The sequence below is a fragment of the Eleutherodactylus coqui genome, chromosome 3, assembly GCF_035609145.1.
Source record: "Eleutherodactylus coqui strain aEleCoq1 chromosome 3, aEleCoq1.hap1, whole genome shotgun sequence".
NCBI lineage: Eukaryota > Metazoa > Chordata > Amphibia > Anura > Eleutherodactylidae > Eleutherodactylus > Eleutherodactylus coqui.
Genome location: NC_089839.1, coordinates 167574706 through 167592212, shown reverse-complemented (window position 1 = coordinate 167592212; position 17507 = coordinate 167574706). Strand labels below are relative to the sequence as shown.

Genomic DNA, 17507 nt, shown 5'->3' with positions numbered 1-17507 from the left:
AGGTCTATGCACCAACTTTCGGGGCGGATAGTGCAAGTAAGTACAAAACAAATTACCTGCCCAGGCTCCTGGGAACCTGCCCTATGAGTACAATAACATAGATTATGCTGCTCCTAGCTGGTGACAGGTTCCCTTTAACCACTGAGGTAAGGGGGCTAATCGCTTGTGGATCGACGACCTTAACGTCAGGAAAATGGCACCACACGTGTAGAACAGCTCCAGGAGACTGGACTTTTTTAAAGCTGGCGCCCGCCAGCATTTATTCACAGTATCACAGCTTTTAAGTGACCAGCATATAGTAACACAGTCCTTATCCTCCAGGGTTCAGAAACCCACAGGTTCCCAGTCGCCAACCCCGTCTGGAGGGTGTCCTCCTTCATCAGACGTGTGACAGTTCCGAAGCTGATCCACACAAGATCTCACTGGTCCAATCAGGACCTCGGGCTAGCAGCCCTCCTAGGTCCACTGAGCTGTCACTTCCTCTGATTCTGGCAGGATCTGCTCTTTTTACCCAGTTCCTGCCTCACCCACCAGGTGTTAACCCTCTCTGAAGTCCAGAATGCCCGTCTGTAGCCCTTTGCAGGTCATTCTGTTCAATGCGCTCTCACACTGCCTAAGGACCAAGTGTGGTAAATTTACGGTGCTTGGTCCTGGGTGCGGGATCAAAGCTCCTGCTCCTGCAATCAAGCAGGAGCAGGACAGGTCCTCAGCTGTCAAACACAGCAGAGAACCCGCAGGAGAAGGGAGAAGTCTTTTTTTAACCGCTTCTGACGTCTCCTTTCTGGGCTACATAGGGCTCAATGAGTGCTATGTACTAAAGCAAGAAAGAGGAAGTGTTATTTGCGCTATGTGACCCGGCGATCACGTGACTGCAGGGTCCTCTGTCACACAAGAGCTGCAGGGTCCTAACAGACCCTGATTAGCTCCGTTAGTGACTATTGTCACTACAGGAGTTGTTTTTTTCCTGTAACTGGGGCTCCCATGGATTCCACAGCTACAGTGGAAAAGTGTGAAGTCAAAAGGAAAAAAAAACAATGTGAATGACCCCCATGTGACATCATGGGGGGACATAATTGTTAAAAAAGTTCTAAAAATAATTTTAAAAAAATTAAAGTAAATATATATATATAAAATATGAAAATGACTCACCAACGACGACAACCAAAACTGTTGCCATATGTGCCCTGTAATCCAATGCTATACAAGTTATATATCAAAACAATCCAAAACAAAATGCGGAACCCATTCTTGTACTTTTAGATTTGTGTGAACTTACTAATTTAAAAAATAAACAACTTAATTTAAAAAAACTTTTTTTAGCTTTTTCCCCACACTAAAGCTAAAAAAACGAGGAAAAGAGTCTGTGAAAAAAACATTAAAAATTGCCCCAAATGTGTCAGGGAAAAAAAACACATCAACAATAATTTTCATAGCTGAAGGGAAAAAAATAGGGCAGAAAAGCCACCACATGGGTAAAATCACCAAAAATAGTCTGGTCCTTTATGACCAAAGCAGCCTGGTCCTTAAAGGGGTTGTCCCGAGGCAGCAAGTGGGTCTATACACTTCTGTATGGCCATAATAATGCACTTTGTAATGTACATTGTGCATTAATTATGAGCCATACAGAAGTTATAAAAAGTTTTATACTTACCTGCTCCGTTGCTAGCGTCCTCGTCTCCATGGAGCCGACTAATTTTTGGCCTCCGATGGCCAAATTAGCCGCGCTTGCGCAGTCCGGGTCTTCAGCAGTCTTCTATGGAGCCGCTCGTGCCAGAGAGCGGCTCCGTGTAGCTCCGCCCCGTCACGTGCCGATTCCAGCCAATCAGGAGGCTGGAATCGGCAGTGGACCGCACAGAAGAGCTGCGGTCCACGAAGGTAGAAGATCCCGGCGGCCATCTTCAGCAGGTGAGTATGAAGACGCCGGACCGCCGGGATTCAGGTAAGCGCTGTGCGGGTGGTTTTTTTAACCCCTGCATCGGGGTTGTCTCGCGCCGAACGGGGGGGGGGTTAAAAAAAAAAAAAACCCGTTTCGGCGCGGGACATCTCCTTTAAGGGGTTAATGTTAAACAGATTTGCGTAAAGTGTTATCTTTGTATAACTATTTACGACAGTAGTGAACCAGATGTCATTTTATATATATAATATTTTTTTTGCCTGCGCATGACATGAAGAGAACCGAATAAGAGAGCGAAGGCCAAGCGGCTCCTCGCTGTAGTACCCGGCGCTACGGATCATTCTGTTCTGGTCGGTGCTGGCCTTGTATAAATCATCCAGCCCTACTGCTTCTATTACTGTTCTTCCGCTTATATCGTAACCATGGAGAAGCGTTTAAGTGACCCTAAACCTCTGTTAATTTGACACAAAAATAGTGTGAACAATATGCTAATCCCGGCATTAAGATTGACGGTTTCAGCGGTGAAAGTGATGGCTGAATAAATTGGCATTTAGCATCTTTTTCAGCGAGCGGTCGTTAGTAAGAGCGTGTCTGTGTGTGTAATGATCATTACGGCTTTGCATGGAGCGGCCTGTTCTGTCGTCAAGGTTACCAAATCCTTTCGTAGGGCGTCAGGTGCTAATCTCCCATTGAGGCGGCCAAGCTCATTGTTTCTAATGTTCAGTAATTCGCTGGTCGAGGCCTCGCCGAAGAGAAGAACGCAACGAGTATTTGTGGGGAAAGAAGTGGTGTATTAGATCCGCATTGTAGAGAATCTGTCCTAGATGTACGATCATCAGGGCTTGTGTGCAACGGATGGTGGATTATTCTATTTCCACTCCTTTTTAGATGTGCCGTCTTTAGGTTGGGGGCCTAATGTAATTGCAAGACTCCGTCCACTGCTCATCTTTGGCTTACTTCAGGAGTATATGTCTCGAGCATAGGAATACACCAAATGGCCACTTTATTAACCCCTTATAATACTCCTTGGTGTACAGTTAGGGATCGATCCCGCTCAAAACAATGCATGTCCCACCCGCAACAGCTGCGATCAGCACTCGCGCTGATCTCTGTTTTTAGACCCTTAAATGCCCCGATCGGAGTTCGGGGACCCCAGTTGCACCACATGGTAACGTCATGGGGTACTGTTTGGTTGCCATGGCAGCCAGGGGCCTTCTGAAAGCCCCCAGGGCTGCCATTGTGCAGATTGCCTATCAAGCCATGCCTGTGGTGTGGCTTGATTGCCTGTCAAATTGCGGTATGATGTAAAACTATGGTATTGCATCATGCTGCAGGAGCGATCAAACTATCGCAAGTTCTTGTTCCCTGTAGGGACGGGGTAAAAAATGTAAAATTAGTTTAAAAATTTTTTATCAATTGTTTAAACCCCCCACAACCGCTTTATTTGCAGCGCCGTAGGTCTCCTGTGTTGGGGGAGCGGGTACTCGACTGTCGGATGACAGCCTGGCACTTGCTGTAATAGCAGGAACCAAAGATACCTTTGATTCCCACTATTTAACTTCTACATGCCATGGTCAGTGCGACCGCAGCATGTATAAGGCAGACAGAAGGATGGGGCTCCTTCTGTCACCCATCGGCGGGGTCCCAATGGGTTGCTGTGACACCCAGAGGGATGACTATAGCCTCTGGGGTCTATCGGATATGGTGGCCTGTGAGGCTCGGTCTCTGGCTGACCTCATAGGCTTCATAGCGTACTACTATACTGATGCATAGTAGTGTACTAGTAATTATTAGGACATTATAGTACCAGTGTTTCTGGTGGCGCATCACACACACACAGTAGCTTGATTACAACACATGACAAACACAGCTTGACTCCTCCCACAGCAGTGACATCACTACAGTTCCTTCAGCCCACTGGATCTCTGTGGTGGTGGTAGGTCAGTGTGTTGTGTCAAGACTGCTGAGTTGTCTCACATAATAATAGCTTAGTTGTATTCTGATTTTGTTATTTTTGTCCTCCCCTTCCAAGACCTCTAACTGTGTTGTTCTTTTGTCGGTCAGACTCTGTGTATTATATATGTTGTAGGACCTTCTGTGGTGTCGCCAGGGGGCGGAGCAATGATGTTACCAGGTGTGGAGCATAAGAATCACACACACACATACAAACAGACAAGTGGTTGTTAGTAGTTTGATTAGAAGAATGAAAAAAGATGCAGATGTTGAAGTACTCAAGTGGGACAAAAATAAAAAGTTTAAATACTCTTAAAAAAAATAATGAAAATAAAAGCAACAAAACCCCACCTTTTCCCCTTTACTATGTAAAATAAAATTTTTAAAAAGTCACACGTGGTATCCCTGTGTTCCTAATGACCCAAAGTAAAAAATGTTAGTACATTATTTAACCCGCACAATGCACGCAATAAAAAAAAAAGTATGGTAAAAATAGCTAATTTTGCCATATCTCCCCTAACAAAAAACAGAATAGAAGGTGATAAAAACCTTGCATGGATCAATAAATGGTCCCATTTAAAAGGTACAACTCGTCCTGCGGAAAAAAAGACAGACAAAAATATTAAATACTGCTATCCAGACGATGACTGCCATTGGTCTATTAAATTGATTATTCATTGTTAGTTTCCATCCAGCAAAGGATTATTTTGTTTGGAATCGTCTATTTAATGAAGTTAAAGCTCAAGAGGGTGAAACCATAGTGCTACTGCAGCACTAACCTATAGGAGACCTACATGGTTATTGTGGCCATAAGTGAAGTAACTGTAAAACCTATAGTTGTTGGGAATGTTTTTGTTCTGATTTTTGTTTTTTGTTTCTCAGGTAACCACATCTTACCAGATGAAGATTTAGCTGCTTTCCATTGGAGCTTACTTGGGCCAGATCATCCATTGGCTTCATTGAAAGTAGGTGAATAACTTGTGTACTGTATACACTGTGTGCTGCTTTCAGGTTTTATAATTTTGAGAGATTCACCTAAGGGCTAATGCCCACGACCGAATTTCTGCCGCATTTTTCGCGACAGATATTCGTAGCGTTGCCCCGCAGCTATTAGGTTCTATTGAATCTATTAGCTCAATGTTCACGCGGCGGATTTCGGCGGCGTGAAATAAACGGCGGCATGTTCTAAATGCCGCGGGAATACACGCTCCCGGCTTCCATTGTAGTCAATGGAAATCGGCCATAATGCTATACTTCCGCTGTAGCACAGCGGAAGTATAGTGTGAATACGCGGCCCCACCGGCCACGTCATCTGATACTGCCAGAGCGTCATGTGTTGTACTGCACATGCGCGCCAGCCCTCCATGCAGGACGCGTACGGCAGATACGGAGTGGTAAGTATGGGGGGGCACGTTGGCAGACTCCGCTACGATATTCCGCTGGCAGAGTCCGTCACAGCCGTGGTCATTAGCCCTAAAGCTGTGAAGTCAGAGACAACAGGCAAAATATCTCACTTAAAAGGAAATTCGTATGAATGCACTTTGCTTTATTATCTGGTAGATCTTCCTTAAAGGGCCACTCTAGTGATTTTATTTTCATTCATCATATATGTGGTCTACTATTACCTTTTTTAACTTAAAACTCCTGAAGATCTTTTCTAGTGGGTCATGTGATCTCATTGTGACCACCTGCGATTTAGTTGGCTTTATGTTCTTCTCAAAAAGTCTGTTATTCAGTTAGTATAAATCCTGTTCGCTGGACCCTACCACACAAGCTCTTTAAAGGGGGTACAGAAACTCCTAACATAGTTACTACTGATGATTAGAGGCTCCTGTCACAGTTATAATTGAGATTATAGCTCAGCCTCCTGACTGTATAATTAAGGCCTGTAGTTTATTTATATGAATATACAAAGTGGTCATAATTAGACTGTCCTCCCAGCAGGCAGACGTGTTACAGGCTCTAGCTGCTCATATGATATTTTGCTGATGCATCATGGGATTGATAGTACAGAATAGGGAAAGAGAAAACGAGGACAAATTTAAACATAAAGACTATTCCTGATTAGCAGGAGGCTGTATTACATGGAAGTGACTGTAATATACATAGAAGACATCCGGAGTGTGACAGGCATTCAAGTGAGGGGTGAAAGGATGGAAAAATATGTTTATGCCGGAGTGGTCCTTTTAAAGAGAGCTTTACTACAAAAACAAGTGATGTTGCTTCCGCAGAGTAGAGGATAACTTGGTAATCGTTGAGGATGCAACTGGCAGGAATAGGCAAGTTGAAATCGAGTTTGTCTCAATTTGTGGCAAAAATAAAGTCTTTGGGCACAAATTGAGTCAGAAAGCTGGTGCATTTAGCTTGGTAAATCTCCAACATTATGGAGTCATTTTCCTGTTTCCTCAGTTTTCAATTGACGCTTATGGGCAGAATAGTGTATTTGTGCCCCACTGAACACTCAGTTTGCTGATTCCTGGTCAATCACACATTTTTACACCTTTTGCAGGGCTCCAGATAGTGACCAAAATGGTTGTCAAAGTGCCTAAGACCTTGCAAATGACAACAAGATTTTTCAATCTTATCGCTATTTGTGCCTAGCCCTGATGCCTGAATGTAAGAGTTGTTTCTGGAATTAGTCAGACTGGAATGGGTCTGTAGGGAGATAAGCCGCTTGTTTATGGACTGGGAGGTGTCTCTGTAGAGATGAGCCCCTCGTCTATGGACTGAGAGGGGTTTGTGGGAGATGAGCCCCTTGTCTTTGGACTGAGAGAAGTCTAGGGGGAGGTGAGCCTCTTGTCTATAGACTGGGAGGTGTCTGTGTGGAGATGAGCCCCCTGTCTATGGACTGAGAGGGGTCTGTGTTGAGGTGAGCCCCTTGTCTACGAACTGAGAGGAGTCTATGGGGAGGTAAGCCCCTTGTCTATGGACTGAGAGGAGTCTATGGGGAGGTGAGCCCCTTGTCTATGGACTGAAAGGTGTTTGTGGGGAGATAAGTCGCTTGTCTATGGAATGAGAGGGGTCTGTGGAGAGATGAGATGCTTGTCTATGGACAGAGGGGTCTGTGGGGAGGTGAGCCCCTTGTCTATGGACTGAGAGGGGTCTGTGGGGAGGTGAGCCCCTTGTCTATGGACTGAGAGGGGTCTGTGGGGAGGTGAGCCCCTTATCTATGGACTGAGGAGTCTATGGGGAGGTGAGCCCCTTGCCTATGGACTGGAAGGGGTTTGTGGGGAGATAAGTCGCTTGTCTATGGAATGAGAGGGGTCTGTGGAGAGATGAGACGCTTGTCTGTTGACGGGGAAAGTGAAATGTTGATGAGCCAGGACCGGGGTGGGTCTGTATATAATTATATTATGTGTGTTGAGAGAACTGTATTTTGTGTGAGATTCCTAGTCAATCACATCTTTTCACAGCTAGTTCTTAGTTATTTTATTTCCTTTATGGTGCAGCAAGCTCAATATTTGAGTCATTAATATTGTTACATCTAGGGAACATTTTGGGAGATAAGCGAACCTTACTACTTGGCCTCTTCATCCTAAGGATCTTAGAGACCTACTGGGCGCTGATCATGCATACAGTACATTGATGACCTGGGGAGACGCCATTTGTGCTCTTTCTAGTTAGAAGGAGAAAAACTATTGGAGCAGCAGATCCTGTGATTATCTGTACTGTACTTGTTAGCGGAATGTTCATGACAAATGTACTGCTTGTTTACAGGCAATTAGAATGTTTGTAGAGGATGCAGTAGAGGTGGAATACAAAAAGCCAGGGGTTAGTAATCGGTGATTTCTGCTCGTCATTCTTCAGGGCTCAATAATGTGGGGAGTAGGGGGTAATGAATTTCCACTGTCTACAGACCACTTTATCAGCATCATATTTTGTGCTGCCGTAGTTCTTGTGTTTTCTTTTACCAGCACTGCTTAGGTTTTAGTGAAAATCTTTAAGGCTTGCAATATACATTAGATACAGATCAGCTGAACTCGTTGGTTTCGGCGGGTTGGCCGTTTACCTAAATGTGTTGGGACGGGTAAGGATCAGACATTTGGATGTCAACTGCCTTATCCTTTTGTTCTCGAGAGATAAGCTGCTGCCAGAAAAGTTTGGCAGCGGCCTTTTCTCCTCTCAATGCAAAACACATTGGCTGAGCGTGATAGTTCTATGGCCGAATTTCACATGGATTTCAGTCTTTGCAGCAAGTCCTCCGCTAAGTCCTGCATGCAAGACATGTATATGTTTTTGCATATATTCCATGGCAGACAAGATCTGCTACATCTAAATACAACCCAGCATAGCTAGGGTTGGGACTAAACTTCCCAGAAGTGGGCTGCTTCCTCTATATGAAATAAACCGTGCATTCAGTGGTGTGGGGACCAGTTTTTAGTCCTAGCAATCACTTACAGTGCAGCTTTTATTAAGTAAAGGCTAAACTTCGGTCACTATAGTGCCAAGATGTGGGTTATCCCAGAATCGACGCATTTTGTCTGAGGTCTTGTAAAAATGCCCCCAAACCTAAGTGTGGTAAAAATCACAAAAATTACTAGAGATGAGCGAGTATACTCGCTAAGGCACTTTACTCGAGCGAGTAGTGCCTCAGCCAAGTATCTCCCCGCTCGTCTCTAAAGATTCGGGGGCTGCCGCGGGTGACAGGTGAGCTGCGGGGGGGGGGGGGGGGGGGGGGGGGGAGATCTTCGCTCCGTTTCTCCCCCGCCGTCCCTGCCACCCGCCGGCCCCCGAATCTTTAGAGGCGAGAGGGGAGATACTTGGCTGAGGCACTACTCGCTCGAGTAAAATGCCTTAGCGAGTATACTCGCTCATCACTAAAAATGACTTGTTAGCAAAGTGCCTCACAGGATTTAGAGAGGTATATATTTTTTGATGATCTGATGTGATCTGCCGTTTAATCATTTTACTTTTTCTTTTTTAGGTCCGTGCTCACCAGCTTGTGTTGCCCCCATGTGATGTCGTGATCAAAGCGGTTGCTGACTATGTCCGTAATATTAAGGATACAAATGATTTGGACTCCATTTCTACTGATGTTTTCCAGCATTCACAGGTAAGTAAATCCGTGTCTGATTTGACACCTGAGGGCTCCTTTCCACGAGCACAGCGTATTAAGCACCAGGGTTTTGCGCATAATATGCTGTACCATGCGTGCTTGTCTCTCAAAGGGGCGGCACGCAGCAAATTAGGCTCGTTTGGAGCTGCCCTGAAATCTCAGTTAGATCCTAAGAGTCTAATAGAGCAAGTAATTCTGCAAATTCTACTTTTTTGGACTTCTAGAAGATGCTGCAGTCCACCATCGCTGGCTTGTCGTAGAAAGCATGTGCTACAAGTTGCGGAAAACTGAGCAATGCTGAAGGTCTCGGCACAAGTCATAGTAGCATCTTACAGACCTCCTTGGCTTATGAGTCATGTGGTATTTGCTACGTAAGACATTTGACATTTTGCTGACGAGGGGAATGCCGTTAAGGTGGCCATGCATAATAAGCAAAGGCTGCTTCATATTATGTTTTACGAAACTGTCTGTTCTCCACGCCGAAAACTGCATGGAGATGGAAGCTGGACAGCACTCCAGGGGAGACTATAGGAGATGGAGGGAGACCTATTTGGTCTCCATGCCATAAAATATCTGTCCCTGTTGGTCATTTTCTATCTAGTGTAAAAGACTGCCAGGGATGCAAACTGTGAGACAGAGTCTGTAAAGGTCTGAGTCTCGCACATTCTCCTCTATGGTTTTGTTTTGGTTTTCGGCCCCTACAAGGAGGATGGAACCAGCACTGGTTTCACAAAACTCAATTTAAAACCAACCTGAATTTGGCCAAAATCGATGATTTTCAGTGAGACGGACGATTATTTAATGTGTGTTGGATGTTCAGCTTGCATTCAGATGCCAGAGGGTAAAATGTATGAGGTGTGTTGAATTTCAACATGTCTGATCCTTTCCTCAAGAAAGATAAATGGCAATCAGTTGCTTAAAGTAACTGCCCGGTTTCGGGACAAAATTCTGTCCCTGGAGGGGATATATTACCCGTTGATGATTTTCTTGACCCTTTCTGTGTTCCGCTGATTCCAGATGCCCCTTTTTAGGCCTCCTTCCCACGAACGGATTTCCGACGCGTAATTCGCGGCGAAAATCCGCTGCGTTGCCCGCAGCTATTAGGTTCTATTGAACCTAATAGCTCAGGGCACACGGTGCGGAATTCCACCGTGGAATTCCGCACCGTGAAATCTCCCGTCCTCACCCGCGGCATGCTCTATTTGCCGCGGGTGTACGCGCAGACGGCTTCCATTGCAGTCAATGGAAGCCGTCCGTTCACGCTATCTCCCGCTGTAACACAGCGGAAGATAGCGTGAAAACGCTTCCCCGCCTACCACCGCCGCGTCATATGATGCGGTGGGCGTGTCATGTGACGCGGCCGGCGTGTCATATGACGCGGCGGCGGTGGGCGGGGAAGCGTCATGCGGGACCCAGAACGACGGATCCGCTGGTAAGTATGGGGACTCTGGGGGGCGCCGTGACGGGCTTCGCCGCGGAATATTCCGTGGCGGAGCCCGTCACGCTTGTGTGCAGCCGGCCTTAGTGACCAAAATGGCTGCTTACATTTTCTAACTACACTATTCACTACTGTGTGATTGGCCAGTGCTGCTCACATGATCAGCACTGGTCAATCACAGAACAGGCATAGTACATTACACTACCATTGCAGTGTGTGATTAGGTAGTCTAAAAATGGCGGGCTTCTTGGCTGCCTGAAAACGGCAGCCAGAATCAGCAGTAGATAATGTACAGGTAATATACTCCCTCCACCCATCGGTCATGGGACAGAATGTTGTCCTGAAACCAGACTGTTGCTTTAAAGCCATTTATTTCAGCTCGTATCCAGCAGTTTCAGGTTTGTTAGCCCTCATAGGTGCAAGGTAGGAGAATTCTGTCTCCGTGGAGTAATACTCTTGGAACAATCATATAGGATGACCACTAGGGTAAGTCGATTTGAAAGGTGTCAACATAGGTTTTCTATTCAGCTGCTGGCAATTGCAAACCATTATTGTGGTAATCTGGTATCTCTGTAGATGGGGTGATGCGTTGACATTGGAGGTAGTACTATATAACTACATGCTAGTGGGGAGTAATGGTCGGGGGTGGACGACTCATGTCACAAAATCTTCAGATGTTTTGTTTTTTTCATCTCCAAAAATAATGCCTCATTCTGTTTTACAGTCAAGAACAGATGACAAAGTTTCCCGGTTCAAGAGAGCGGTTGCTTACTACAGAGCCACCAACAAGCCCTTGCCATACCCAGCAGCTCCGTACCCCGGTCAGTCTGAGGAATGACTTCTCAACAACAAATGCTTTCCATGACCGAGGAAAATCCTGTTTATTGCTTTGTAGATGGTTGCTTTGACTATGAAGGGTTCCAGCTTTAGGGCTAATGCTCACGGCTGGATTTCCGCTACGTGAAACGTGGCGGAAATCCGCGGCATGAAATAACCCGCAGCATGTCCTATTTGCCGAGGGAATACACGCGGCCTGCTTCCATTGTAGTCAATGGAAGCTGGCCGTCACGCTATACTTCCGCTGTAGCACAGTGGAAGTATAGCATGAGTATCCCCACAGCATTTATCACTTCTACAGTGGATAGGTGATACATGTTTCTGGTTGGTATACCCCTGTAAGTTGATATCATAATATATTTTTATATTTTAATATCTTGAAGGATAGCAAAGCTTACTAGAAGAACTCTGCTTTGCTTTCTTCAAGATTTTATATTTGTCTGGGGGTCAGGCTCACACAGTGGAAACTTGTACAAGCCGCCGTATAAGCGCTAGTTGAAGACAAATTCAGTTGAGTTACTTTAGTGTTGCTTGTCAGATCATTCCAAAGGAATTTGTTGTTGCATTTTACGATATGGAGACCTAGCAGCACGACTTTCCATGTCCTGTCCACATCCACACAAGAAGTGAAATTGCATGAGTTAAATGCAGATTTGTCATGGGTTTTGCTGCAGCTTTTATCCCTGGGATTAAATCTGCAGTAAAAGATGAAAATTTCAACTAGTGATGAATATTTAAAATCCGCATCACCGATTTTATTCCGCAGTGAATGGATGACACGTTGCGGACGTTTTCAATGCTTACATTGATCTGCAGTGTGGACTACAAAGTTCACGGCATGGCAATTCTTTCTGTTGATTTTTGTACATGGTAATGCAGAACATCCACTTTACAGGTTCCCTTAAAATAAGAGAAAGTAAGCCTTGTCTGCATGAGCGGTTACCTTACTGGGTGTTTACCAGTTGTTTTTACTCTTCAAACAGGCAGACCAAGTAGAGGCCCCGGTATGATGCAGGTACGTTCATCTTCTCACCTTTTGTACAGTAAGTGTATAGAATTGGTCAAATGCTCCTTAACCACCATTATTTCCTGACTATGTCAGGCAGACGTAACTTAATTGGTTGGCCCATATTTCCATTAACTTTAATAGAGAGCTTTAGTATTCGTACCCCACAGATCAAACTATTATCTAGTCTATCATGGTGCAAATCTGCATAGTTTTTATAAAACTTTTGCCATAAAAGTGAGGAAGTGGAGATCAGACGAGCTTAGTGTGTCTGCTCTGCCAGTCCGTAGATAAAGGGCGGAGGGTTAGTTTAACCTACCATAGTTGCAGAAGCAATAAATATGGAATAATAGCCACCAAGGCATCTTGGTGGTTTGTATAATTAGACTTTTTTTTTGCATGTGTTTTTTTTTTTCATTATTACATTTCCCCATATCTATGACTTGATATATTTACAGGCACCACATATGTCCGTCCCTAGTGGGGCTCCCAATAGAGGTCCATATCCGTACAACCTTTCTGAATCCACTGCCGCCGTCAGTCCAGCAAATAAAAGTGTGTCTGAGCAGAACAATTACAGTAACATTCCTCATGAAGGCAAACACACCCCCCTGTACGAGCGGTCCTCTCCCATCAACCCAGCGCAGAGCGGGAGCCCAAACCATGTAGAATCTGCATACTTCCCACCATCATCTGCTTCATCCTCATCCGATAATGATGATGGCAACGGAGGAGCCACCAAGTGAGTGTCCTCATTGTGCTTATCCTCTCGGCTCACCACCGTTTACCTCCATGACACCAGTTGCTTCTTGTTTAACAAGCTGTTTTGCATTTCATGTACGGATAGTTGTTCTTCGCATGCATTGGGTTCCTGTATTGTTAATATGCCAAGAATTTTTCTTACCTGTTCGTACGTGCTATCATGGCATGTGGGCATCATGGAGTAGTTCTCTTGATATTCCCCTCGCTATGAGCTGGAGCAGAAAGTCACTAACAAAAAGTGGCTCATGCCAACCTTGTCAATCTATGTATCATGTCAAATAAATTGCCAAATATTATACTACATTTTCCTTGCCACAGCTTGCCGAATAGTGACATTCATCACCAATAGCCACAAATTGTATGTCTATACAGCTGCATGCATAGCATCCTTCTGTCTTAGTATACATCAAGAGTATTCCCTGTCATACTTATGTCTGGCAGAAGGCTCGGAGAAGATCTGAGCAGAGCCTATGGCCCCAATCACATGGTGTGTTTTGGGCATGGATATTATGCCTCAAAAAAAGGGGGATGTAAATTCTTAGAGTGTTTTCCACATCAGGCAAAATGTAAATGTTCTCAGCAAGAGAAACCAAGTAATCTTGTAGATGTGATGACTTTTAATGGCTAAAAAAGACATTATGTTACAGCGAGCTTTCAAACCCACTCAGGGTTCTTCTACAGGCTAAATAGAATTGATCTGAAGACGCATAAATATATATGCACAGACATGGTGTGTTTAATTTGTACCTCAAACGGTACCAGAACAGGATGAGTAGAGGAGTTAATACTTAATTAGTGCACTGATAAGGGATGTGAAAGTTTTATGGTCTCTAAATTGGTGTTAGGGGGTCACCAGGCCAGCGTGTTATCTCATGATAATAGATTTTTTATAATATCCACTGATGCATAAAACCACGTCCAAATGTTTATTCCAGTCTTAAAGGCCCATTTAGACACTACGATTATCACTCAAAATTCACTCAAAAGCCGTCTTTTGAGTGATAATCGTTGTGTGTAACTGCACTTACATTGTGCAGTTGTTGTTCTCCCATCACTCATCGTCGTCTTCATCCTGAAAGACGACAATGAGCCTTATCAGGGATTCACAGCGGGATACAGCTGATACTATTGTTTCAGCTGTATCCTGCTCCCTCGAAACACACTGGGTATGAAGAACAGAGCGGTCCAGCTCTGTTCTCCATACCCGGCATGGAGCGACCGCCTGTTATACAGCCGAGCGCTCCGTGAAAAAAACATCTGGATGCAGAAGACAAGCGGGGACACCCAGCTTGTCTTCTGCATCCTCCGCTCCGAGCGCCCAGTCGTATGACAGCCAGAAGCTCGGAGCAGGGAACAGCTGGATGCAGAAGACAAGCGGAGACACCCCGCTTGTCTTCTGCATCCTCAGCTCCGAGCGCTCAGCTGTATAACAGCCGGTCGCTCAGAGCGGGGAACAGCTGGGTTCAGAAGACAAGTGGGGACATCCCGCTTGTCTTCTGCATCCTTCGCTGGCAGCGCAAGGTGATTGCTCATCTTGAGCGATCATCTTGCACTGTAAATGACACAACGATGATCGCTCAAAAGTCGCTTAAGCGACATCTTTTGAGCGATTATCGTTGTGTCTAAATGGGCCTTAAGATTGTCAAAGATGGTTATAAACCTGTACTCCCAAATGCAAATTAATCACACCATATCTGTGCCTTTTTCATATGTATGTGTATATATATATATGTATGCTTCTTCGGATCTATTCCATTAAGCCAGAGGAAGAACCCTAAGTAGGTTTGAAATCTCGCTATAACATCATGTCTTTTTGTTATAATAAACGTATTATATTTACAAGATTACGTGGTTTCTCTTGCTGAGAACAATCACACTTTGCTCTACTGGCTAACACCGTACTAAACTTTTTTCGTTCTACCACATTGGACAGTCACACACAGATTTGTCTCATTGACTTGACTAGGGCTAAATTTTGTGTGCTGATTTACATACAAATCTGCTGCAGAACTTGGAGGCTGAGAGTCGGAGTTCCGCTTCAAATTTAGTGTCAGAGCCACTCCAAAATATCTGATGTGGATCTGACCGTTTCTTAAGCTGTATGAACATTCCCTTAATAACTTTTCATATTTCCTTTAGTAACTTCCATTCTTCTGTTCATTCATGGAACAGAAGAATAACTAAAAGGCATGCCAGAGCTGACAAATGACAGAAATCAGCAGTGATTGACTGAGCCCATTGAATATGATGGATTCAATCTGGTTTCAAGCATTTATGACAAAACCCCTAGATGGAACCCCTTGAAAGAAATATGAACATATCAGTTTTCTTCTGTCTAGTAGTAGGAATTTAAACCATGTTTGGTTCATTACAAAAAATTATGTACTTGCCTTACAGTTTCCACAGTTCCTTGGTCTCCACCTGGTCTTTGTGTATATCACTGCAGCAATGTTGTGTCGTCCAACCATATAACCCTGGCAACCAGTAAAGGCCCATTTACATGCAAAGATAATCTTTCAAACGATTGAAAGATTGAAAGTTTTAGTTATCTTTTTGCATAAAGTGTTAATGGCCAATAATGCCCATTAACACTTTGGCATCTTCATTTGCATGTAAAAGGGCCTCCAGGTGCTGTTTGCAGAGCCCCGCATGTGACTAATCACACGCCAAGCTGTGTGCACAGCTGCATTGTTCTTAACGCGGCTCCCGGCAGAATACAATGTCATCTCCCAACTCCCGTGGAGAACAAAGCATGCGGTCTGCTGAGAGATACCTTTTTTCTCTGGGGCTGAATGATAGATTTTAAGTTCACGTTAAAATCATTGTTCAGACAAAGTGCACGATGGCAGCGTTTACACGTAACGACGATTATTGCTCATTTTTTGTTTTGTTTGGACAAATTTTGAGAGATAATTGTTACGTGTAAATGGGCCTTAACACTGGCTGCAGCGGTGAAGTGAGTAAATTGGTGCTTCACCATGCTGCAGAATAAACAAAGACTAGTGGAGGACCGGAGAACTGCGGGGTTGAGATTTATCAAAACTATTGCAAATGCAAAGTGGAGTGAGAAGTCCCATTTTTTTTCAGCCATCCCCATGAAAATGAAGGAAACAATCTGGTTTCTGTGGGCAGCTCTCCCACTTCCTCAGAGTGAAGCACTTTTGCCATATCATTACGAAATAGGTGGATTGTACTTCATTTCATCCGTGCATGTTGTTTCAATATCCTTTTTCAGTTTTTGCTAATTTATTCATGTTTTCCTTTTTAGCCACATCAGCGGGACCAGACCAAACTGGGATAAAAAGAATAAATCTGACAAATCAAAGAAGGATGCCACAGACCAAGCCAAGGTAACTTTGCCCTGTCCCACGTTGTGTCCTTCTCGAAGGTGGCGATCATGCATGGTACACAACACAACTGGAAGTCTTGTCTGGATAAAGGCAAGATTTCACAATACCTTATTTGTTACTCCTTTTTTTTTTTTTTTACACAGATCGAAAATCCCTCTCCTGCCCCATCAGGATCCAAGGCCCCAGACAAGAAAAACAACCCGGGTGGTCTACAGATACCTTGTCTTCTTTCCATGCCCACCAGGAACCACATGGATATCACAACTCCTCCACTACCTCCGGTAGCACCAGAAGTGTTGAGGGTAGCAGAACATCGCCACAAGAAGGGGTTAATGTACCCCTACATCTTTCACATCCTAACAAAGGTATATTCTGGCCTTCCTGCAGACAGTATGTCTGATGCTTGGGACTGGTAAAATAGCATTGGTGAGATGTGTAGATGGAACTGCTCACCTGCTCGCAGTTCACCACTAAAGACTGGCAACTGAGGAAGCTACCGGTCCTTGGCGGTGAAACTAGCTACATTTTACAATCTAGTACACTGCAGCACAGCGTTTAATACTTCCTCTCCTGGTGAGGTGCTGTGTTTTGAGCACTATTGGTGCTTGTCATGAGAAGTAAGCCATATAAAATAATGGGATGAGTATAATAAATGTGATATTGTACGTGTGAGGTTGCATTTACCTATCAGACTGGTTTTTCACCATTTTCTGTCTATAGGTTTAGTAAAGGGAAAGTTATTCCTTATGGTTCCTAACTATGAGCCATATTTCAAACTTGTTTGAATGTTCATACATATTAGACTACAGTCAATTAAAATGGACAATTTCAACTAAAGGAATCGTTTTTTGGGTGAAATTTAAGAATAAATGATCTTTTTAGTTGACCAATGGTAGACTGCCATTGTCTGGAGAGAAGTCAGCTGCGTTTTCAGTTTTTCGCCCGATAGTCAAATGAATGATCTTTTATTGGAAGGTATATTCCCAGAAAGATCTTTAATTCGTCGCCTAGTTTCATTAAATGTATGGCCAGTTTGAAGAGCTGTGACCGCCATTATGAATTGAAATGTGTATAGCTGCATCTGTGTAATGGCGGCTCAACAGACGATCGATCGTTCAATGGTTGTTTAATTAGCAACCTGTTTTTATCTAATATGTTTGGTCAGCTTTAGTATTTCTATACTAATACATGTTATACTGGATTTCTGTTGT

At 44.2% G+C, this 17507-nt stretch overlaps 1 protein-coding gene across 1 annotated transcript in view; it reads left to right on the top strand.

The window, feature by feature from the left end:
• Window positions 1-17507, top strand: part of FAM120A (family with sequence similarity 120 member A) — a 56639-nt gene that overhangs the window by 25107 nt on the left and 14025 nt on the right. The window contains exons 3-9 of the mRNA XM_066596506.1: window positions 4730-4812; window positions 8772-8900; window positions 11066-11162; window positions 12162-12193; window positions 12643-12926; window positions 16215-16296; window positions 16440-16661. Of these exons, the coding sequence (XP_066452603.1) occupies window positions 4730-4812; window positions 8772-8900; window positions 11066-11162; window positions 12162-12193; window positions 12643-12926; window positions 16215-16296; window positions 16440-16661 (929 nt within the window). The remainder of the gene's footprint in view (window positions 1-4729; window positions 4813-8771; window positions 8901-11065; window positions 11163-12161; window positions 12194-12642; window positions 12927-16214; window positions 16297-16439; window positions 16662-17507) is intronic.